At 40.1% G+C, this 25,859-nt stretch overlaps 1 protein-coding gene across 7 annotated transcripts in view; it reads right to left on the bottom strand.

Annotated features, from left to right (window-relative positions):
- Positions 1 to 25,859, bottom strand: part of AFF2 (ALF transcription elongation factor 2) — a 504,750-nt gene that overhangs the window by 102,330 nt on the left and 376,561 nt on the right. For all 7 annotated transcript variants that reach the window (XM_054472110.2, XM_054472113.2, XM_054472111.2 and 4 more), the window contains one exon: positions 6,205 to 6,301. In XM_054472110.2, the coding sequence (XP_054328085.1) occupies positions 6,205 to 6,301 (97 nt within the window). The remainder of the gene's footprint in view (positions 1 to 6,204; positions 6,302 to 25,859) is intronic.

The following is a 25,859-nucleotide window of genomic DNA, read 5'->3' as shown; positions in this document are numbered from 1 at the left end:
TTGGCAGAAAAAGAAATAAGATGGGGTTAAATAAAATTGGGTACACTGGAGCTACTCACAATCACGTGCCCAGACACAACACATTAGAATGTTTTGTGTTCAAAGAAAATTTTAATGGTTCAGTTCTGTTTTTAAAGCACTAGCATACTACTCCAAGCTTTATGTAGGGTCTTTTAGTGAACCTGGTCACTAATTGAACATTTTCAGTCATATCAAATGTTTTCTGAACTTCTAACTGTGCTAAATGAAGTCATCTAATATTTCAATCTAATTCATATTAATAAGATGTTATTAATGTTATAATGCCCTAAAGGAAGTTTCTAACAAGATCCATCTCTTTTGTGGCTTTTAGATTTCTAAAGTCTGCTGCTTCTAATGCCAATGTGAGCTAACTGGGGCATGAGACAGCCATGCCCAGATCTAACTAGGCTTCAGAACCCAGGCATCACAAGCCATCCCGCTACCTGTGGACACCAGACTACATGTTTAGGGCTGTGGAAATCAGACATCATAATATCACTCAATTAAACATTAAGCAGATGTTTACCTGGCTCTAAGAACATGTGCTGGAGGGAGCTTTGGAGTTTGCCCGCCACACATTCTAGAAGCCTTTGGAATAAGTCAAATTGCGGATAGTTTAAAACTTTAAAGACAGCAATTTTAATAAACCTGTCGATACAATTTCTTTGTTAAAAAAACATTTGAGACTGATTAGGCTGCTTATATTGAAAGAGAAGCACAAGGTCTATATCTTTAGATCTTTTATTGAACTGCAAGCACAGCATCAATAACTGCTTCTCAGCTGTAAATGAAAATTGATTCCAGGTTTAACTCCTAATTTTCAGGGGTTCCTTTAACCTCGAGAAAAACGAAAAGAAAAACTGACAAAAAAGAAAAACCAGAGGTTTAATGGTATCAGGCAGGGGCATACAGAGAACATAACATATTCCCACTCCCAAAACGTCTGTCCTCCTGGGTCAGGCCACTCCCTAGCCAAACCCCAGTGGCCATCTCTGCCTACCCTGGAGGACTGGCTTGAAAATGGCAATTCAATAAGTGTTTCATGGGGAAGGCCAGGGCTGGATTTTATATCTATGATGCCAACAGTGGCAGCTGAGAAGCAAAAAATGCAGTCAGCCAGGTAATGGACATCATGTGGCCCCCAAATCTCAACCATGTCATTGATATCAAACTTAAAAAATACATTGCACCACTTATGTTTATTCAGACACTAAGTACATAGCACTATGTCTAATTCCAACACTGTTCTGGATGTTTGCAATATCCAATGTCAACTTCAAATAGTTATTTATCTCCCATTCAGGGATAGCTCCTGAGAGAAAGCCAAGGTGAGTATAGCATCCTAGAAGAGCCTTCAAGGCTTTCTCTAGCACAGCATGAGCTCTTTCTGAGCACAGCATGAGCTCAGAAAGAGAAGGTAAGAACTACAATAGAAGGGTGTGAATCAACTCTCCACTCATGCCAAGCCTTGGAAGAAAAACTCTTTTAGAGACACATAAGTTCCTGGAGGACTTGGTGCAGATCATTGGCAACCTAGCCTTTCTTTCTGGGATCTCTAGTTTAAAAGTTGTCAGGGCTTAAAGGAAAGTTAAGGTCATTCATATCTGATGGCTGCCTTTGGGGGCCAGTTAAGACATGCAATGCAGTTCCTAACAGATCCCTATGGATACCTAGGCCAAAATGAAGAGCTACGTCTATTTCCCTATGGATCCTAAAGAGAGGGCTGCCAGTTAATGTTTAAAAGGACCACAAGGAAGAGTAACCACCTATTTTGTAGTTCAAGGCATTTTCTTATACACTGTCTTCACTTGATCCTTACAATACTCCTATGAGTTAGACAAGGCTGGTTTATTCCAGTCTACTGGTAAGAGATCTGAGACCTAGAGATTTTAAACAACTTTCCCAATGCCATACAGTTAGTATACAGCTAGTATTTGAGGCCTGGGATTAAACCCCAGGCTTCTTTATTCCAAAAACTATGTTCTTAATATCTACATTTAAAATTACTCATGGCCAGGCACACAGCTACTAAACTTTAGGATGACAGACATTTTCATTCAAGTTTGCCATATACAGGATAGAAAACCCAGCAGCTGTCTTTAACATCCCATTCCTTACAAGAAAAGGGAAAGTAAATATATGTAGCATCTCAAAGAATGTGAAGCTTTTTAGATCATTAGTAGCACTCATAACGATGATGATTATTGTCATGTAAAGTGGTGAGTACTTACTATGTGCTAAGCATAGCGTCAGGTGCTTTTGCCTCTATTGATTGACCTAATCATTGAATCCCCAGTATGAGCCAATGAAGAAGGTGCTATTTTTACCTCTATTTTATAGGTACTTAGGTCTTTGCCCAAGGTCAACCAGTTTGAGAGTGGCAGAGCTAGAATTCAAAGCCATGTCTGTGTAACTATACAGCTATACCCTCACACACTCTCCCACACTGTCCCAGCATTGTTCCACCACCTTAGAACACAGCATGGATATGTCTGCTGCCCAAATAGTCCCAACCAAGAAAGACAAATGCAGTAGAGGACTGGAGAGAAAACACAAAGTTTTAACAGGTTTTTTCAGGCTGCAATCACTGTCGTGTCTTCATTGAAGCCATGTACATGTATGATAATATATCTCTGACTTTAAAGAGTCATTCGAAGGTAAAATCTTCTGTTAAAAATGTTTTCTTATGATCATGAGTCTCTATGGCTGACCATTTGGCATCTTTAATTTATATATTATAATGCCCCCATTCTGGACTCATGTTCCATTTTCCCATTTGAGGGAATAATATTTAGCATTTAAACATACCCTACTTGCTCTGCTTGTGTTTGTGCACATGACCTGTCACCTGGCTCAGCATGGCTAATACTGCTGTGGAAGGTGGAAGTAGCAGAAAAAGGGGAGGCTGTTCTGATTGTAAGATACTCGGTACCCAAATGCCAGTTTAGAAGCTGACACAACTTGATCCTGTGTTTAATTTTCATACATGTATTTGAAATGTATTCATTCCCTTGGGGATGCTTATGCTCTAAGCCCACAGTATAAGCTCTTAGACACTGTTTGAAAAAGATTGCTGTGTACTCACTACACCTGGATAATTTGAGTTTCTTCAAATGAGTCAAGGTGTGATGATTATGGATGAGATGATTTGGGGACGTCTCCAGAAAGTAAATGGCTTTTTTATTGGACTATGTCTGCATGAATGCAGCCACTGGGTTCTGAGCCATTTCTAACTATTATGTCAGCTGAAACCAGCAGTGTTGTCTGGGCTCTTGAGCACAGTTTTATGGACCAATTCATTTGTCTGTATGCTTTCTCCCCAATCATTCTGCCACAAATGGAACGACTCCGCAATTCTTTTGCTCAGCCAGGAGGCCCAAACCTACTGCTAAAGTCTGCTGTAAGGTTCAAATGAGACACCACACCTAGCTTGCGCCTGGCACAGAGCAAGAGTGGTTCCAAAAATGGTAGTCTCAGTACTCCTCCTTATGATGGTGCTGGAGGTATGACTGTCCCAATTCAAGGATGAGTGAACAGTACTATGTTATATACATGGCACTATATTATCTAAAACAAAATGATTTTGGTGATTCCTCTATAAGTTAACTGTGGAATTACCATGTGACTCATCAATTCCACTTCTAGGTACACACCAGAAAGAAAACATGTCCATGTGAAACTTGTACACAAATCTTCACAGTAGAACTATTCACAGTAGCCAAAAGTTGGAAACAACCAAAATGTCCATCAAATGATGAGTAGATAAAGAAAATGTGGTTTATTCATACAATGGAATGCTACTTAGCCATAAAACAAAATGAAGTACTGATACATGACATCGAACAACCAATAAAACATTATGGTGAGTGAAAGAAGCCAGACAAAAAAGGTCACATAATATAGGATTCCAGTTATGTGAAATAGACATATCCATAGAGACAAAAAGTAGATTAGCAGTTGTCGGGGTTAGGGGGAGGGGGAAATGGGGAGTAACTGTTTAATGGGTATGGAGTTTCCACTTGGAGTGATGAAAAATTCTGGAACTGGGATGGACGTACAATCTTGTGAGTGTATTAAGTGTCACAGAATTAAACACTTTAAAATGGTTAATTTTATGTTATGTGAATTTTGCCGCAATAAAAAAAGAAAATTATTTCAACCCATTTACTTTTACAAAAGGACATTATGCATCCTAAAGGCAGAGCTCTGCAAACATTGCTAGTATTACTGCTGCCACTACTGCACAAGCATTCTCTTTGGTCTATAGCCTTCCAGGCCTTGTAACTCATCTTCAAACTCTACAAGGAGGGTTCATTTGCAAATGTTTATAACCTTGTGCCTACATCTTGCTCCTAGGACTTAGCTAGAGGGAATAAGTTGTCATTTTGCCTCACCTTAGAGCCCCTAGTTCAATCTCCCCATCAAATTTTCACTGAGAACCTAAGCCTTTTTGAGGAAGACATCATGACTAGTGGCAGCATGTCATAAAAAGGTTCCAACCCACCAATCCTGATCATCTGAGAATCTCAGCACTTACAAAAAGTCAGTGAATATACCCTAAAACCCAGATGATTCAGGCCAACAGATCCTTTGCCAGTTTTGAGATAAATACAGAAAATAACTTTATAAGTTAAAAAGCAGATTACATTCATATAATTACAAAAAGAGGAAGTCAATGTGCAAAATCTACTTTCAATTATTATTGAATTCTACTTTAAACATTTCCATCAAAAAGCAACTTTTTATCTGTCAAAATCAATGATCTAGAATGTTTTCATTTTTGCTTTTGTTTTACTTACAAATATGATGCTCCTGCCATTGGCGTATTAAATGTGTGAAAGAGAAATGACAATTTTTGGAAATTAAGTGCACATTTTACAATTGTTATGAAGTGCAACTCAAGTAGGAGGGAGACAGCTTGCATTCAGTAAATGTACAGCAAGCCCTTGGGAAACAGTTGTGAAACTGGCTTAGGCCAGCACTATGTAGTCTGTACTTACCCTGTGGTTGTTCTTGATAAAGCACTAAACTTGCAAAGATGCAATTATCTTTTACATATTATTAAAATTCAAGCACAAGAAAGTGGAGAAAGTAAAGTAGATGAAAGTTTTGGCCATATAACGTTGAAGATGGATTTGATTTTTAAAGTATACCAGAATGGTAGGAGTTCTAGTGTGGTAAACAACTGTAGATGAGAATAGAGTAGCTGAGCCTTGATAATTTTTCCTAAGCTTTTCTTTGTAGGCTCTTCCTCATGAAATGTTCAATGAACATGGAATTCCATATTTGTTAACTCTCTTGAAATACCAGTGCATGAGCATTCCTTTAAACAGTCTGTTTTACAATGTAGCAGACTTCACTGTAGGAAGATCTTGGTCAGGTACTGGATTTAAAGAAAGGCAATCCTTCTGCATTCCTCACCTGAGGTGATAAGCACACCCAGAAGGACCCCACATTCGAGACAGTTCTCTCTCAAAGAGAAAATGTGCAAGCATCATTGACACCACACACTAGAGGTTGCCATTCTCATGAATCATACATGATACTTGGCCTTTTCAAATCATAAAGTCCAGTCTCATTGAAATGCTGAAAACACACATTCCTGCCATCTCATTTGGTGGTAAAATACTGTAAATGCTTAAAATGTGGAACAGAAGGATACGAGGGCAGCCGCAAGTTTTTGCCAAATGTCTTCTGCCTAAAGGTTCATTTAATGGCAAGATGTTGCGTATTGATTCTCAGCTGCATTCTGAAATGGTGCATCTGGGAAAGGTGAATGAAGCATCACATTTATATCTAAATTAATGAGTATGGGTTCCAAGCCTCACACCAGAGTCACCAAATGAAAATTATACCTCACCCAAGACAATAAGTAGTCCAAGAGAGGGCAAGACAATCTCTATTGCTTACTACTGACCAGCATTTGTGTATGGAACAGAGAGAGAGATGGGAGGGGGTTGAAAGCAGTTTTAAAGAGCTCTGCATCTCCTTACTATAGCTTTAATGAAAGTTTGAACTGATTTGACCTGTTCAGAACACTAGGCTCATCTTTGCTTCTTTCCCTCTCTCCAAAGCCCAGAGATAAAGCATGGGGAAGTTTGTGCATGTCAAAGCATGTCAAAGCCATTCCAGTTCCTCCTGCTCCCCTCTTAGTCCCAAAACAAAGCCCTAAGCTCTTCTTACCTGGTAGAGCTCAGTGGCAGTGCACTGAGTGGTCAAGGTCTTCACAGGCTCAAGGTCATCTTCATCACTGCTCAGCTTCAGGTCATCCTCAAGCATCCTACAAAGAGATCAGAGTGGTGTTTGAGTTAGAAGGCATATTTTCTAAATCATCCTCAGATACATCTTGCAATGAGAATAAAGTATTGGAGCTACAATCTGACAGCTGCAAATCCTTCAAAGGTGTAGAGGGAACCAAGATTGTTTCAGCTAATTAGATATTTGAGCTCTTATATTTATATCATATTTGCACATATCTTCCCTCTCTACCTTCCCCTAAATCAAGGGGAAAATACTATTTCAGCATCTCCAGAGATGACTGGATTCTATACATTTTTACTACTAAAAGTGCAATAAATGTACTGATCAATCACTGTGTATGTGGGATGTGGCACTGGATCTCTACAGGACAAGGTGCTCAGAGTTTCCCATGAAAGAAGACAGGCATGATAACAGTCCCTAGCTCTGGAAGCTGTTGTCAAAGCCTGCTGGGTCTCTCTGGATGACGGAGGTAAAAGGCACAGTGAACCTGCACTGCCTTTCAGTGCCCTCTGCTGCTGGGTAGCTAGGTGGCCGCAAAAGAGCTGGGAGAGAAATGGCTGGTCATTAACCTTCTGATATATGACCGATCTCTTCCTGTAAAATTTGATCTGAGAGGTGTAAGCCCATGATGTGGATAAGAAATCTTTCTCTCCTAAGGCAAGGCACTTGAAAAATGAGTGGTCTGGATTTTGGTGATGAACTAGCACTTTCAAGATTGTTTATGGAGCCACAGAGCCTTTTGTTTCTATAGGGATATTAATTCCAGTGGCATCCTCTCCAAGTGTGAGCTACAGCAGGAAGAATAGCTTATTATCTTAAAATTCCAGCTACACTGTCTTTAAAGACCTATTGGTGTTCATATTTTTATTTATTAAATACAACTTTATACCTCATCCTTAGGCTTCAAGAGGGCACAGTCTCAGCCTCTCTGGACCAATGACCATTTCCTATGCATATATTGCTCTTTCTTGCATCTAGGCTCTGCATCAGGCTCAGCTCCAGGGCTAGAAATCTCTTTCTTAACTCTGGAAATCCTATTTATCCTTTGTAGCCCAATGATCCCACTTTCTCTACAAAAGCTTTCTAGAAAGAACTCTCATCTCAGGAAGAATATTTTTTTCCTCTGCCCAACCCTCAGCTCCAGCTGGATCACAGCACAGCTTTCCACTGAATCTCTCCCCACTAGTCCGTAATTCCCATGAGGGCAGGGGGTGCAGCATTTTCACCTCACTGTGCTTCACAGCATCTTCCCACAAATGACAGAGTCTACTGGCCTCATTTTGCAGACAAGGAAGGAAAGATTCAGAGAGGTGAATTGCTTTGCTGAAGCTCACCCAGCTATTAATAGTTAGTGCTAGAGCCACTCCTAAAATTTCCATCTCTGTAATCCCACTTGGGTGTTTTTCCAGAAGAGAAGCCAGAAGGGAAAAGGAAGCTTCTAATTTGGTAAATAGGGGGAAAGTTACTTCAGAGGTTATGTTCAAATATTGAAAAGAGAGTCAGGGCAGAGTGGATATCCAATAACTCTCAAAAAAAAGCACAGCTCCCCCACTTTCATGCTCAGTCACATCACGCTAGAATGTGTACACTGAGGTCTGCAAACCAAAGACTGATATAAAGGATGATTGGTGGGAAGGACAACTGTTGGAGTGGCTTTCGGATAAACTAAATTTGCAGGATTTACGACTCTCCTTCAAGAGACTAATGTATGTTTTGAAGATCTTAGAGAAGGAGAAAAAATGTATCTTGGTATTTCTTTTGCAGTTGCAGGCTTATGACTCTGAACAAATAATTCTTTACAACACATTGTGGGAAATGAAGACTGTATCATTCTCATAAGCTATAGAACTCAAATATTTAAAAACTACCTATGCTTGTTATTATAAATGGCTTTACTTTCCGTGTGTGTGTGTGTGTGTGTGTGTGTGTGTGTGTGTGTGTATCTCAATACATCTAGGGAATGTCTATGTGTTAATTTACATTCAAGTATTCAGCAAAAGAAATGGTAAATAATTCCTGCATTTAGAGGGTCAATTTTCAGAGACAGAGAAAGTCCTAAGTATTTGACCAGCAGCATGGAATTTGGTCCTCACAATACTTCCATGAAGGAGATGATGTTACAGCTGCATTTTTCAGATGGAGACTCTGAGGTTTAGACAGGTTAAGGAGCTTGCTTGTGAACACACAGCTAGAAATTACGGAGGCAAATATGGAACCTAGATCATCTCCAGCCAGAATTGGGAGTATACAAGGTTTTCCTAGAGTGTACAACTTATAAAAGATGGTATATTCAATAAAATTGACAGCAATAACAAAAACCTCATAAAACATTAGCATGGAGTCAAGACACTGGGATTCAATTGCTGGCTAATCATAAACCCCAATATCTGGGGTAATTTACCAGCTCTGAGGTTCATCTGTGTCCCTCATCTGTTCAATGGGATAATACTTTGGTTCCATCACAGGAGGGTGGTGGTGAGCATAACAGGAGCTAATGCATGTGAAAGTGCTTTATGAAAGCACAAAACTAATAATGCAGGGCACCATTAATTTGGAAAGCTATCTCAGTTGGAAATAATGGACTTCATTAATACTATTAAAAAGTAATCAGAAGCAGAAGTTTCTGTGTGCCTTTGCTCCTCTCCTTTTAATTTTCTGAACAATCTGAAGATAATCCATGACGACTTGGGAAATGTCTAAGGGCATCTCAAGGCCAGATGTAGAAATGTGCTTGTGGTCTTCAGGTTTCTCTCCTTCAGGTAGAAGTAGCACATCCAGAGTCAGAGCACAGAGGTCTGAACTCAGCAGTTATTTTACTCTCCAATCAACATTATATGATTTTTAACATGGAGATGAAATGCACTCCAACGTACAGTTCTGGAAATAGGCAGCCAATCTACACAGCGGTTGACATTAAACAACCTCCCCCCACCCCCACCATGCAACAAGCTTGGTATGGATTTGATTGTTAATAAAGGAAAATCTGATGCATATATTTAAGTCCCAGTAAACACAAGTCAAAGAAGTAACTAGGAAGGCAAATTACTATTAGTTATCTCTGGAGGCACTAGGCATTCATTTCATTCCACTTCTTCCCTGACCTATTAAGCTTTATTATTGAATATACATGTACTTGTTTGCATTTTCATCCTTGGCTAATGCTGAACATTACTCTAGGGAAAGCGTAGGATTATGAAAGATTTTAGATTTAATTATTATAGCAGCACCATTCACACCCAATGCAGTTAAGGTCGTCTCAGCAGAAAAACGGTAATCTCTTTTCATGAGGTTATAATTCCATAGACAAATTCATCACACATAATGTGAAAAAAATTGCTCATATAAATGTATGCCTGTGTGTATGATCTTAAAAAAAAAGACATTGTTCTTCAACTTTTCAGTTAGGTGAAAACAGAACCAATTAGACCTCCTTAGTGAAGTCTGTTGTCTGTTCAGGGTCTAGTCATCCACAGTGTTCATCTTGGTGTAAAAATGCTGTTTTTATTTTTACTATGACCTATAATTTATAGTATTAAGACACAGAATAATCTATAAAACTGTGAACAAAAAACCAAGTTCTTGCCCTGAGGAGATGATTCTATAAAAGCTCAGATAGTGAAATTTGGAAGAGATGGAACGGACCAAAAGAAGATCTTTGTCCTTGGTTTTCTGAGCTTCAAGCTGAACCTAGTGGCCTCCAAGGGCTCTTTGCACTGAAACATTCTAGTGCACTACGACATGACAGGTCCCATGTGAATGATAACCATAAAATCATAAGATCACTCTCCAAAAACCTTGCCAATTTACATAGTGGAATGCTTAGATGATTTTGAAGAGAAAAATAGAGGGCTTGAAACATTATTACAGAAGGCTGCAGGAAGAAGCCCTTGGTTGAGTCAGCATGGACTTAAAAGCAAGGTCTCGAGAGCCAAACAGACCTGAGTTCAAATACAGGAATTCCTAATGGATTTTTTTTAATCCAGTAAATAAGACCTTTTGAATTGCAATTTTCTATATGTTAAAATGGGCAATAATAATACCTACTCTGGACAATTTTTAGAATTAGAAAATAAAGTTTATACAAATTGCCTAGGAGCCAATACAGCTACCAGCTATCACTTTCATCTTAGTTACTATTGATATTGTTATTATTATTGTCAAAGGAATTTTGTTGTAGAGGTGGGAATAATAATTTTTAAAAGCTGATGTATTAACCCAGAGGCTGGCAGAGGTATCAGGCCCCACACATCATTGGAAACCATGACCAAATAAGGAGAGGTTCAAAGACTATAAAGGAGTTTGGAAAGTTTCGGAGCTTTGGTTTACTCTTCCAGAAATGGCCTAAATCCATTAGGTCTGTCTTGTGTTTTCTTAGATCCTCTTGGAGTGCTTAAGATATCCCAGAAATTTGAAAGACAGTTGCAAGAGGAAACATCCAGACCGTACCAAGTGAGAGTTCAGAAAAAAATGAGTGGCCCCGATGTTCTGACCTTTATACCTGGGAAGCTACCTGCTGATCCAGAGAAATGAACCGAGGGCGGCCCCCCACTTGAAGTTGTGCTCACCTTGAGCACCGTGTCTTTAGGCCTGTCACTCTCAGGAAGCTGTTCCAACACACATCTGTCTCTGAAGTTTGCGTGTAAGACTGGGCATAATAGGCTCCTAGTTGATCCAGAATCCTTGCTCAGAAACAACCGTTGGGACACTGAGTTGTTCTCAGGACTTGCAAGCCTACACAGTGCCTTTCTGTGAACTACAAAATGGTGTTCCTCTTGGCAGACAGCAGCACTTGATACTGGCTAGATTCCAGCTTCAAGGTATCTATGGTGCTAGCTGCAATGCTGGTGACTGATTCTCAGATGTACTCTTCCAGTTGGAAGTACTTGAGAGTGCTATCTCTTTCACCACGTCACTGTGTCACCTAGTGGAGAGAACTGCAACATCCCTAACATATGGTCATACATGTTTTCTCTGATAGGTAGCTAACAATACCGTTCTATTGTTCAATACCTTTAATTGTGAGAATGATCTGCCAGTTAGGAGTTGGCACGTGCTTTCCCGTACCTTCTACCTTGCAGCTGGAGTCTTGTTCTCTATAGTCCACACTCAGAGACTAGACTTGTAATGATGTTGGAGACAGAACCAGTGTTGCTACCTCTGTCATATAGGAGAGGGAGGAGGCTATTACACTCAGGTTTTAAGCTCTTAACTAAAACATAGAGCTATAACTCCTGGCCCAATGAGTTTGGGGTCTTCTGGTTACTGGTTTAAATTATCATTGTCTTTCTAAATACCCCAGAGTTCATGGCAATCAGAGTAAGTTTCTGATGGCCCAAATGAATGACACAATTGACTTTGAGGATAATAACACAGCCTAGAGAGGGCTTGCATGTTCTCATTAGGCAGAGTCTTACTCTGGTCCCTCTTCTAGAATAGTAACTTAGCCCTCTTGACTCCTTAAAGGGCACTTCCTCTTCATAAAGTAATCTAAAAGAAATAAAACATGACTGGTTTAGAATTACTCAGAGAATTATATATTTTCCTATCTAGTTCTTTGTAGTCTCCACAGCATTGAATCATTTGTTGGTAGGAAGGAAGAGGAGGTGATATTTTTCAGGGAATTCATTCTTCTTCCCTGCAGTAAAGGTGCTCAGGCTGTTTTTTCCCCCTTAGGAGGAGCTCCATTTCATTTTCCCAAGGTTTTAACTTAAAACTTTGATTCAATGGCCACCACCTCACTGGGAATCCTACAGAATCCCTGTCTGAGGGCTATGGCAGTGACAACCAGTTTGAAAATCTGTATTATACTCTATAGGAACAAATCTCCAAGATCTATCAGGGGTGGACCCCTAGCCCAGTGCCAACCACTGTGCCCACAGGCAGGGTCTAAACATGCATCCTGCCATGGGCACGTGGGCCTGATAAAGATTGTCTTCTGTAGCTGATGGCCTTCCAGGGGGTTCAGAAAATAGGTATTTCATAAGATTAATTGGGCTCCTTAGTGTGAGAACTAGGAGTTCCCTTAGGGGCCATCTAGTCCAGGGATTGGCCAACTGAAGGCCTCAGCCCAAAGCAGCCTTCCCTCTGTTTCTGTACTGCTTATGATTTTAGAACAGTTTTCTTTTTTCATTTTTAAATGTGTAAAAAAATCAAAAGAAGAATAATATTTCACGACACATAAAAATTTATATGGAACTTAGATTTCATTATCCATAAATAAAGTGTTATTGGACTACAGCCACTCCCATTGATTATATATCATCCATGGCTGCTTTTGAGCTACAATGGCCAGGTTGAGTAGTTGCTACCAAACGAAGGCTTAAAATATTTATTATCTAGGTCTTATCAAAATAAAGTTTGCTGACCCTTGCTTTAAGCCAATGATTTTCAAACTCTTAAACTCAAAAAATCTTTTCTTGTGTAGCCAAATGAAACCTTACAGGAAGCCTCAAATAAGATTAAAGTAGTTTATTTTGTTAACTCCCAGGGATTTGCAGGAACAAAGCCTAAAAACAACTCATCTAGTTAAGATTCCTCATTTTATGGAGATGGTTGTGGCTCCATGGATATTGCATAGAATTTAATAAGAGAACTTGAGCTTAATTTACCTACCCTCTCTGAACCTCAGTTTTCTCTTCTATGCAATGGGAATAAAAATAATATGTATCTCAGAGATTCAGAAAGTGCCACATAGCCTGACAGCCTAGAGTGCGGAGTTCTCAAACAACAGTAGGAGAATAGTAGAGTAACTATCCTTTTGTCTGGGCGCATATGTGGTACATATGAATCTATGTCTATGTTGTATACACAAGCCAAAGCTGATAGTGTGAACCCTGATGTATATGACTATTGACTTGAATCAAACTGTCACCTCTTCAACCTTGGAATTCCTTAGAATTGGTCACATACATTCAGCACAATACCAATTTTCTGCTCTACTGTCACTATTTTGGATTTGATTTTCATTTTCTTAGTATATTTCTCTGGGTTATATAATGTCCTCCCAGTGTGGGAACTCAAGTTATCATGCAAATGACAAAGTGCCTAATAGAATTCAGATGATTTTCAAGAAAATGTTACACACAACGTAACAGTCTTGTATCATTTTTTAGAAGTGTGTGTGTTAAAACATCTAAGAGTGAATTTCCCCAGAGAAGACCATAACTCAGTAGATCAACCTGGGCCTGAAAACAAATGCGGGGATAATTCCAAAGGAGAACACAGAATCTTTTATCTTTAAAAAAAATTTCAAGTATGGACCGTGATAGCTGATGTTCTGCTCTTTGGTAGGGCGGTACAAGTCATCTTGAAAGAATTTCCTTTGAGTCATACATACTAGGTGATATGGAAAGTCATCCAAGTGGAGCAATAGGAATTCATTCAAGACCATATACAAGGCTTGGTATTTGTTGGTGAGATTTCAGGAAGTAAAGAATATAGATTGACTGAAAGAAGGAGGCAGCAAGGAAACCAGTTAGACTGCCATCGTAGTACTCCAGGTAACACAGGTTGGTGGCCTGGGTCAGGGCACAGACAGTAAAAATAGTGGAGACCAGATTCTAGAGACATTTCAGAATTGGAGTCAACTGAATTTGGACACTGATGATCCTAACATTCAAGGTTGTCTGAGAACACTGAATTTAAATCAGGAATTCCACCAGACATCAAAGCCTTCCCTCACACTAGGCTGCCTGTCTATCGAATGTCTCTTCATTTTGATAAGGCTCAGATGCCAAGTGAGGACTTAAGCTAGGACCTTTCTCTATCAGGCAGAAGAGTGTCTCCAGTACTCAGCATTTCTCTTTGGAGACAAACCCAGTCACTGGTTAGCTTCCATTCTCAAGTGATGAGGAAAGGCAGAATTCCTTTTGGAATTGCCTCTCTCAGTCTCCCTTCAGCTTCTTAGAGCAACTACAGCAGATTAGATACAAAAAACCCCTGTGGTTACCTCCAAAGTACAATCACAAAGGGTACTTCATTACTCATCTCTTCACATCAGCTCCTAATTGTCAAATGATTAAGGAAATAACTCCTTTATGGAGTTGGTCCATTAATATCTATCTAAGGAAACTGTCCAAAACAACTGAAATACTAAGTCGCTGTTAAGTGCACTACAACTCATACCTGCTGACAGCCATTGTGTCTTACATTAAAGTCAATGGGGGCAAGGACCAATTCTTAGTCCTATGTGATGCATGGCAAATTTTCAGCTGCTGATAACAGAACACTTTAGCTTGGAGTGCTTTAAACCATTTCTCAAACCCATTTCCAGAGAAAGGTTGTCAAGAAGGCCTGTTTACCTGAACTGACACATCAAATAGGATTTCCCTTATGCTGATGCATAAAGAATTCACATTTTATTTCAGATTATTTAAGCAAAATATTCAGGCCTGACAATGTAGGCCCAACTAAAATGTTGACAGCATTGTTGCTCAGTTATTTATAAAAATCCCACCTGATTTGTATGCTCAGCTCTTTTGGCTGCATCAAAATCACTTTCCACACTCCGGTTTAGGGGAAGAGGTAGATTGCTTTCTAACCCATATTGACAGTATTTTAACTCTGTAGAGCTGGATAGACCTTCTTGGGCACATGTAGCCCAGGACCCCTGTGAGCATTCCAGCAGATGAGTATGAGTACCACCTGTTACACACACATACAAGACAGGGCAAGGCCAAGGCCAAGGCCTGGCTAATTCAACCAATAAAGATGCAGGTCCACTTTTAGATACAGATAGTTTAGTACTTACTAAACTAGGCTTGAAATAAAATAAAAGAAGAATTGCCGAAGGTGCCAGCTGACCCCCGACTCTTGTCCCACACACCAAAAAGGAGGATACCAACCAAAAGAGGCCAGATGACTGAAGACCAAGTTATAGGACACACTGTAGCTGAGGAGTCAATTTTAGACTTTGGCTTAGCAGTTGTATAGGCTAGAGTTCTATTCAGTGGAGGGCAGGACAGAAAACTCCTCAACAGAACCTGGGAGGTGATGGGAAACTGTCTCATAACAGCATTCCAAAGGAGATAGGGAAGTGAGTGGGAGATGACCTTAAAGTACATCTCACAATCTTCTTGTCCTCTCTTGTTCTGGGAGGATCACTGGGTGTTCCACCAAGGCTCAGATTAGCTGTGGTTCAAGCCTCTGCTTATGTGGCTTATTTGGATACCTGCAGGTTCTCCAGGGTGCCATGGTAAAAATGCTCCCCTACACCACCAGACATCCCGGTAAGTTGATAACTACTCCTTACAAGACCTGAGTTTCAGATCCTGGTGACCTGCTGAACATGACTCTCATTTACTAAGGTCTCATTTTGAATGTGCTGTCCACATTTAAATTCTAACAAAGACTGGTAGTATCATTACCATAAACAGAACAATAGCTAATGGACTTGTTTCTCTGCTGGGGTGATGCATGCATGCTAAGCTAGCCAGAGCTCATCATGTAACATGTTGGGTCCAAGGGCACACACATCCATAAGAACTAGCCAATATTCAGAGTCCTCAGAGACCAGTAACTTTCCATTTTGCGAAGCTAATTGACTTGTGCGTGGCTACTGAGTACACTGAAAAGCTCAGTGTAGCAATAGAGCTTGCACTGCAGTCAGATAGACCCAAGTTCAAACTCTGACTAGCTGTGTCACCTCAGATCAAATCCCTTGAACTTCTGAGTGTCTTATAGATTTGTTATAACTATTAAATGCAATATCTCACTTCAAACCCCTAGAACATAGGAATCACCCAATCTTTATCATCTGTGATTATTGGCTCAAGATAGTTGAGCTTGAATTATCCTGACACATCAGATGTCATTTTATTTGGAAACAAGGCAAACTAGAGAAATGTGTTCTCATGTTAAAGTAAAAATCAAAAGAAGGAAAATAACTGCATATTTGCCACAAATAGCTTTTGCATGCCAGAAACAGAAGTAGATCATGTTTTTAATAATGAGAACCTTTTTAATAATACTATATCAACTTTTTCAAATCTTGAAAATTCAAATCTACCTAAAATGCAACTGAACTATATATCATCAAACATTAATCTAGTACCATTCCAGGAGTGCTAAAACATTTTGATAATGAAATGTCTATTTGTAGAACATAGCACATCATCAACAAATAAAATGATGAAAACCAGATGATCACCTCAATAGAGGCCAAAAATATACTTGACAAAATTTTATATCCATTCCTTATCCAAACTCTTTAACAGCTGAGCAAAGAAGGATACTCCCTTTTTGCATAAGGAATATGTAACTGCAAACTCTCAATCTAAGGTATGTTTTAGTACGTATGGAAGGTTAGATCAATTTTTAAACATATACTTTAAAACAAAAGAAACCACAGATGACCATGCTTCAAATGTTTTTAAAAATATGTATTAATGTTGATTCATTGGGTAGACAGAAGGAACACAGACTAATATCATCCAATGACACCATTTGTTCTGATAATTACTCCAATTTAAACAGTTTTAAGGCATCACATATGGCTTCCACAAGGCATTCTTTCCACGTAGGTAGACAAAATTAGAAAATGACATAAAAAGCCTCAGTTTCCATTTCCATGGTTCATAAATTATTAATCTTTTAAAAACACATCACCTTTTAATTGATATTCACAATTGTCTGCAAGCTTTATAAATGCAGAGATGCTCTATAATCTGATTAAAAATTTGATAATATTGTTTTAACAAAATGAGAATTGTTTTAGAAGGGGCTCCACTATGTCTGGGCATATATTTTCCCTAAGTAACAGTATGAGGCATGCATTTCCTTCTGAGAATTCAACATTTATGTTGATGCACTTGGCTGCAGAGCCAATCCTGCACTGGCTCTAATACAGAGGAATTTTCTGAACATTTTGAGTAACGGGACTGAAATAATTTAATGGCTCCTTCTGTGCATGTTAAATGAGTTGCATGATATATTTAGCTTTTGCAGGAAACTTGTTTACACTATAAATTATAGCACATGGCACAATTACATTGATGTGGAAAGCCAACCATGTTGAGTCATTTTGGCCATCTCTCTTCAAATCTCAACTTGCGGCAAATGAATTCTCTGTAGCTCACCAATATACCATGAGTATTTCTTATTCCTGTGACCCTGCTGAACACATGTAACGCCATCATCTTAGCACTGCCACTGACTCATAAAGAAAAACTGAACCGGAGAGGAGGATTCTCAAGAAAAGGGAGGGCCACTGTCAACAAATGACACACTTATCTAAACTGTTCTGTATTACCATATATTAATGAATTAGAAGGGATTGGCTTTCTAATTCTGAAACACGGAAATAACTCAGTTGTCTAACAATCAAGGGCTCTGTAATTCAATTTCCTTAGGGGTAACAATATGTAAAGGAAATAGCAAAGGGTTGGGAGCTGAATAGACTACAGGTCCAGCCTGTGCTCTTGCATTTACTAAGTGTACAAATCTGGGCAAACTAATTGACCTCTCTGAGTTGCCATTTTTTCTTCGTCTCTAAAACAAGGCTAGTTATAACAACTTTGGACGGTTGTTGCAAAGATTAGCTGAAATAATATGTGAAAAGAGTTCGTCGTGAGGACTTGATAAATGCCATTGCTTCCACTCTTACTGATATTAAGGCAAACTGGAGCCTGGTTCTTATATCAATGTATTTAGAAGCAGCCTTAAAAGAATCACTGTAGAGGAAATCACCAGGTCTCTGGTTGAAGAAAGCAGTTTAAGCAACAACAGAGAGACATGAGAGTAGGTTTTACATATAGTGGATGAACATTTTGTGAAATTGGAGCTCTATTCTTTTCTGATTTGGCTACAGGTAAGAGGGTGCCAATTCTGAGTACTTGCCCCAGAACTTGGCTATTTCTATCCTGTTATTCATAGACTCACATTCTTGATAGATAGGTAACTAGCTGTCTAGATAGAATCAGAAAGAACTATAAATATAGATACGTGGAGAATAGCAGACCCCAATACTGGCCAAGACTTAGCATTTAATATCTAGAACTAGGAAATCTATTCAGAATAAAAATGTAGTCCCTCAAATAAAATTGCTCCAATCATTCTAGGAATAACATGTTAGTTTAATCAAAGCACTTTGAATCTTTCACATCACACCTGTCAGATGTACAATTATGACTTGAGGGCTTACACCTTGCCTCTGTCTCACAATAAATCCAAGTCAGCCAATACTAGCTAATAATAACTAAGACTTATTGAGGTAAGCTTAATGTGTGCCAGACATTCATTTCTCTAAGTGCTCTAATGGATCACTTCATTGACTCTTTCCACAAAATTTGGGAGGTTATACTTGTATTTTCTCTATTCAAGTGAGGAAATTCAGGCTTAAAAAAGTTAAGAAGAAAACACACAGAATGGGAGAAAATATTTGTGGGTCATATATCTGATAAGGATCTAGTACCCAGAATTTATAAGGAACCCTGGAAACTCAGCAATAAAATGATAAGTAACCCAATTAAAGAGTCTGAATCTATTTCAACAGAAGAAAAAGGCGTCCATTCTTGCTGGTCAGAGGTGCAGACTGCCTGGGTTGCAGCAGTTTCTCCTCTGCTGAGTCTATGCAAGGCCCAGTCCTTCACTGGCTAATTGATTTTTCAAACCATGACATGAGAGGTTAGGTAGCCGGGCTCCTATCAGGGCCCTGTACTGGTGTGTAACTCCTACAGTAAGGCAAGATCCTGTGGGCAAAGACTCTTCTCCTCCTCCTTGACTTTGGAATTTCCAAACCTGAGGGTAGTAAAGAAGGAATCTGTCTGTGCAATGTCCCTCTCAACAGTACAAATCACCTGTCCCCATTCCCAATAAAACCCACAGGCAGGCATGTGGTTAATGTAGGCTGCCAATTTGGATGAGTTGCTCTAATACAATGTGAGGGCAGAAGGATCTGAACAGACATTTTTTCACAGAAGATACCACTGTGGACTGAATGTTTGTGTGTCCCCCTCCCTCAAAGTCATATAGAGTTGAAACTCTAATCCATAATGTGATGATATTAGGAGGTGGAGTCTTTGGGAGGTGACTGGGTCATAACGGTTAAATACTCATGATGGGATTAGAGATCTTCTAAGAAGAGACCCAAGAGAGCTTGCTTCCTTCCATTCTCTTTCTACCATGTTAGGATATCAGGATGAGGATTTTTACGAGAACCCAACCATACTGGCACCCTGATCATGGACTTCTCAACCACCATTTACGTGAGAAACAAATGTTTGTTGTTTAAGCCACCCAGCCTATGGGATTCTTGTTATAGCAGCCCAGACTGACAGACACAGAAAGACAAATGGCCAATAAGCAGATGAAAAGATGCTCAACATCATTAACCATCGCAGAATAGACATAAAGAAGAAACAGCACAAATGTCAATGAACTGATGGAATGGATAAACATGATGTGATAAATCCATGAAATGAATGATTATTCAGCTATAAAAAGGAAGAAAGTACTGACACATGGTACAACATGAATAAGCCTTGAAAATATTATGCCAAGTGCAATAAACCAGTCACCAAAGGCCACATATCACATGATTCCTTTCATATGAAATGTCTAAAACAGGCAAATCTGTAGAGACAGAAAGAGACTGGTTGCCAGGGCTTGGGGGGATGGGGCAAGGGGAGTGACTGCTAATGTTATGAAGATTCTTTCGGGGTGATGAAAATATTCTAGAATTAGATAGTGGTGATGGTTTCACAACTCTGTGAATATACTAGAAAATGCTGAATTGTATACTTTACAGTGGTAAATTTTATGTTATATGCATCTAAATAGAGCTGTCATTTTTTTAAAAAAAGTCTCACAGCTGGACAAGAGAACGGAGAGCTGGTCTGGCAATCCACAGTGGCCTGATTCCAAAGCCCATGTCCCTAACCACTCTGCTTACTGTCCTGCATAAGAAGTATGGCAGAAGGTCTCCAATGCATTCCTAGACATATCTGCCAAGAAAAACACAGAGAAAAAGAGCTATTTTTTCCTGCTTAATCTCTTTCTCACTGTATTTTTTCCCTACATTAAAACTGCAATTGATACGACCAGCAGAAGCCCCGCCAAGGGAAAAGAGCTTTGTCTTTTCCAGGAGAGACAAAGCATTATATTAAAGAGACAGCTGTCTGGATGGGGTGGAGACCAAGCCAAGATCCTGTGGGCAAAGACTCTTCTCCTCTTCCCTGACTTTGGAATTTCCAAACCTGAGGGTAGTAAAGAAGGAATCCGTCTGTGCAATGTTCCTCTCAACAGTACAAATCACCTGCCCCCATTCCCAATAAAACCCACAGGCAGGCATGTGGTTAATGTGGGCTGCCAATTTGGATGAGTTGCTCTAATATGATGTGAGGGCTGATGGAAGGAGGCTCACATTTTAGTGATTACAGAAGAAGCTGGGGTAAGGATCATGTTATATATGAATTCATTAAGCACAGGTAAAATGGGACTCTGAATCTATTTCAACAGAAGAAAAAGGTGTCCATTCTTGCTGGTCAGAGGTGCAGACTGCGTGGGTTGCCGCAGTTTCTCCTTTGCTGAGTTTACGCAAGGCCCAGTCCTTCACTGGCTAATTGATTTTCCAAACCATGACACGAGGGGTTAGGTAGCCAGGCTCCTATCAGGGCCCTGTACTGGTATGTAACTCCTACAGTAAGGCAAATGTTAACTCACAAATCCAATTTAAGTTGGGGCTCCCTTAAGCTGAGAGATAATTTCCCTTTAATTCTCTTCCGGTTGTCTGTTGTCTAACCTTCACAGTCTTGGATATGACACTGTAAAACTGTCCACACTGCTCTTTCTCATACAGAGGGCATCATCACTGCCCCCCACCCGCTCCCCACAACCACACACACACAGCACACATACTGCCCTCACCAGTGACACTGTTCCCAATTATGATGAGCATTCAGAACTCTTTGGCTGCCTTGAACTTGATAGAGACCTTGTTGCTGTCTCCCCCACTGCCACCTTCCATTTCCAGACCTGGCTAAAGGAAAACACCCAGGGAGGGAGGATGCCTTGTCCCTGTGAGATTATGAAGGGACTAACTGCAGGCTAACACACTAACTGCAGGCTAGGTCCAAGTGTGAAATATGCAGTTGCCCCCTTAGTTTTGAGACCAGGAAGTGAAAAGGGTGTTCCTCTCTCATTCTTCTTGCCTTTTGTTATTTTCAATAGCCCACCTATCAGGGCCAAATTACCTTGTAACTGTCTGCAGAGCTTGCATCTGACAGAGATAGCTGCTGTTGTTAATAGGAGCCTTCACTTCAGCCCATTTAACAGCTAGTTTGACAGCTTCACAATAGCCACCTTCCCTTGAAAGAAAACTGTGATTTAGTGGAAAGAAAATGTGGGACAACAGCCTGATCTGTCTCTCGATCTTGAGCGAGTTGTCTTGGCACAATGTCCCACCACAAAAACAGAGAATGAACTACCATAGGAAAACAAGATGGTCACAAGCCAGGCTTGGTCAAAGATGCTGAGAAAATCCACAGAGCAGAGCTGCTTACAAAGAATGTGAGAGCTGCTTCCTACAAACATTTTGTCTTCACATAAAAAAGTAAATCTGTTTGTTTTTTTCATTACCCTATCAATTGCCCAAGTAGTGGTTGAGCAGGCTTTTCTCAACTTGGTAATTGCAATAACAATGTTATTTGAAAATGATTGCAGGCAGATGACTCTTGAGTCAGCTCCCTAAGTCCATGTTATTCTGAGAGATTGCAGAAGAATGGATGGAAGCTCCAGAGTGGTTTTGGGGGAAAGTACCCCCAAATTCCCTCTACCTAGGATGGGACAGAACTGTGCAGCTGATTACTACTGCAACTGGAGGATCATTAAAATTGCTGCCATTCAGAAAAGGGAAATTCAGGAAATGGGCTTGTTAGGGGGTGAATTGCATTCCTACCTAAAACTCATATGTTGAAGCCCTAACCCCCAGTATTTCAGAATGTGGTCTTATTTGGAGATAAGGTCTTGAGGTCGTTACGGTGCTCCCTAATCTGATATGACTGGTGTCCTTATAAAAAGGGGAAATTTGCATACAGTCACCCATAGAAGGATGAGTACGTGAAGAGACTCAGGGAGAGAGAAGACAGATGTCTACAAGCCAAGGAGGGAGGCCTGGAACAGATCCTTCTCCTACAACCTAAGAAGGAACCAACTCCTTGTTATTGGACTTCTAACATCTGGAAGTTAGGAAGACAGGACATTCCTGTTGCTTTAAGCCTTCCAACTTGTGGTACTCTGTTATGGCAGCCCCAGGAAACTAATACAAGGCTTTGCCCCAGTTCCTACCTTCCCATCTCTCCAAAATGGGTGGGCTGAGGCAATGTATTTACAGCCCTGACAGCTATAACACTCTTTTGAGCTCCTGGCACCTAAATCCAGTTCCACCACAACGTTCCACAAATACCTCAAGTCTAAGAAAGCTAAAACTGAGCTCACCATCTCTGGCATGTCCCTCCTACTGGTTTAAGTATGTATGTATGTATGCATTCCTTCATTTATTTTGTTTTATTTTTAATGTATCTACTTATTTTGTAATAAAATACATATAACATTTATCTTTTAAAATGGACTATTCTGTGCTTTTTAGTATCTTTGCAGTGTTGTCCAGCCATCACTACGATCTAGTTCAGGAACATTTTCACCACTCCAGAATGAAATACTGTAACTTTTAACTATCATTCTCCCAATCCCTCTATCCCCTCCACCCTCCATCCCTGGGCAACCTCTAATCTGCTTTCTGTCTCTATTGATTTGCCTATTCTAGATATTTCTTACGAAGGGACCCATATAATATGTGGCTTTTAGCATATTATATTTCACTTAGCATAATGTTTTTGAGTTTAATCCACGTTGTAGCATGTGTCAGAAGTTATGGTTTGCATGTTTGTGTCTCCTCCAAAATTCATGTTGAAACCTAATCCCCAGTGCAACAGTATTAAAAGGTGGACCCTTTAGGAGGTGACTAGGCCATGAGGGCTCTGCCCTCAAACATGGGATTAGTGCCTTATAAAAAGCTGGAGGGAACTTGTTAAGCCGTTTTTGCCATTTTGTTCTATCTACCATGTAAGGACACAGCATTCATCCCTCCTAGGGAAGCAGCAACAAGGCATTATCTTGGAAGCAGATAACACGTGCTCACCAGACAACTGAACCTGCTGGTGTCTTGGTCTTGGACTTCTAGCCTTCAGAACTGTGAAGAAATAAATTTCTCTTCTTTATGAACTACCCAGTCTTAGGTATTTTGTTATAGCAGTACAAATTGACTAGGATATCTCTATTGTATTACCACCTACCCAAATTATCAAGCAAGCAAGCTTGATCATTTTAACACTTCTATTCTCTTTCTCACTTCACACATCTTGTCAGTTACTCAAATCCATTGATGGGAACACAGATATCATACCTTTCTCCAGTCCGTCCTCTCTTCTCTATCCCTACCTTATTTCAAGCCTTCAAGATCTCTCACTATGGCTTCAGTAATCATTCTAAAGCATAACTTTGGCCAGGCAATTCCCCTAATTAGGATTCTTCAAGGGCAACAGAAGCCACAGTCTCTGAAAATCACTACTGGGATGCACGGAGTCTGCAGATTTTTGTGGCCTTGGGGGAAGAAGAGCTGGGGGCATCTGGTGGTGGTTTTTTTAAGAGTATGTAAAAAGGGTGGTTGGCATTGTGATGTACCAGCACAGTGTATGGCTCTTGGATGGGATCCAGTGTCAGCATCAGAGAATGCTGATGAGGAAGGGATACCAGGCATCCATGGTGAGGAGGTAAGAGAAACCTGGTAGGGCTGCTTGGGACTGACTGTACCCTCTTCAATTGTAGTAGGTGCTTGGTGACAAGGGAAATGCCTTCAGGGGCAAAGAGTGTGAGTGAACTGAGAGGAGCCTAGGCTTTAGGTTCCAGGGTGTGGACAGGAAATCTAAGCTACGAGAGATGGCCCTGAGGAAGTACTGGAAATCCCTTTGTCTTTGGAACTTGGAGTATTTACATAGCCTCTGTAGTGGCTTTTTCATTGTATGGACCTGTGTTCTAGAAAATCTTCACCTAGGAATTTATGCTGGTGTGCAATCTTGAGAAGTGAATAGAAGACAAGTATTCCAGAGTACCACAGGCAGAGCATGACACAGGAGGCACATGCAAGTATGGACAGGTATGAATGAGAATGTTTTGTTTGAGGAACTGGGAATTCTGTTTCCATAGTATCTGAACACATAAGAAGCCAAATAAACATCTGTGTTGTCTTCTTGTACTTCAAGAAGGACTGTTCGCATCAAAGAAAATATTGCTTAGCTCATCTATGTGCATACTGTTGCTGATTATCAAAGGATACTTTTTAAAAGTTTCACTATCTAAGGATGGGCTTTATTCTGCTCAGTCAACACCGTGCTCTTCTGAAAGTTGCTCAGGAAACAAAAGGCCTTGCTTAGGTAGGAAGCTACCTGGCTCTACCAACCTTGGCCCTGTAGTGAAGGCTGGTAGCATGGCCCTTCCCTCATCTCTTTTACCAGACTGGTGCACAGATGCTCTAGCTATTGTGGGTCCTTCTCCAGGGACTTCCAGGTGGGCCCTTCTCCAGATACTTGCCCTTGGCAAAAGGAAAGCCACTTTGCTCTTGGATGGGAAACCCCTATCCAAATGACAGGAATGTGTTCAGCCAGTATTCAGCCAAACGGCTGGCCCCATCTTGTCTCAATGTGGGACAACTCTGTGATTTGGTTAATGCTCTAGGACTCCTCATGGGATCAAGCTGCAGCCAAGCCCATCATCCCACTTGTTCTCTTCACTTCCTTACAGGTTTCTTTTTCTTTAAAGTTCATTCACAGGAATGCCTATGTCAGGCTCTGCTTCTCAGGAACCTGCCATCCAGCTGCCCCATTCCCACACATGATTTCTACCGCATGTGTGTTGTTGATGAGCATTCTTTGAATCCAGTTCTGGATATCGAATCCCTCGGTCTTCCTAGAAAAATAAATGGGCTTAGTCTAGATTTAAGAGCCTCTCCAGCTCTTCAGCAATGTACACCATCATGCTACAGTATACAAAAATCTGTCAAGTTACTAAAAATGACTTTAATCCATTCTTTGAATTCCTTATTAGCACTAAATTGAATAAATGCAAAATAACTACTTTTGCATAATTCTCAACTTTGCAATTATAGAGAGAGAAGCATTTGCAGAAACTGAAAGCATACTTCCATATAGCTCTGCTTAATGTATATTAGAATGCAGCCACAGCTCCTTCAGTATGCTACTCATTTTAGAGATAGCTTATAAGACACCTTTATGCCCCAGGACATCCAGGTTCTTTACAGACTTTAGCCCTCTCAGGAGGCTGGTGGCATTTTCCCATTTTACAGATGAAGGTGATTATAAACAAAGCATTGAAAAGATGTATTGCACAGCAGGTTGCAGGAATTTGTGCCAGTATAAAACACCTTCTTTGTTCTCTACTAGTGTTAACATCTATAATGTGCTTAGATTGTTTTTCTCATCCTTAATACAGCTTCTTTCTTTTTCTCTTTTTGCTTCTGCTTCTTTAAGCAGGGACAAACAAACCAACATAAAAGTGCTTGTCACTCT

Source organism: Pongo pygmaeus, chromosome X (assembly GCF_028885625.2).
Source record: "Pongo pygmaeus isolate AG05252 chromosome X, NHGRI_mPonPyg2-v2.0_pri, whole genome shotgun sequence".
Lineage (NCBI taxonomy): Eukaryota > Metazoa > Chordata > Mammalia > Primates > Hominidae > Pongo > Pongo pygmaeus.
Note: the sequence above shows the minus strand (reverse complement) of the source record. Positions and strands in the feature narration are given on the sequence as shown.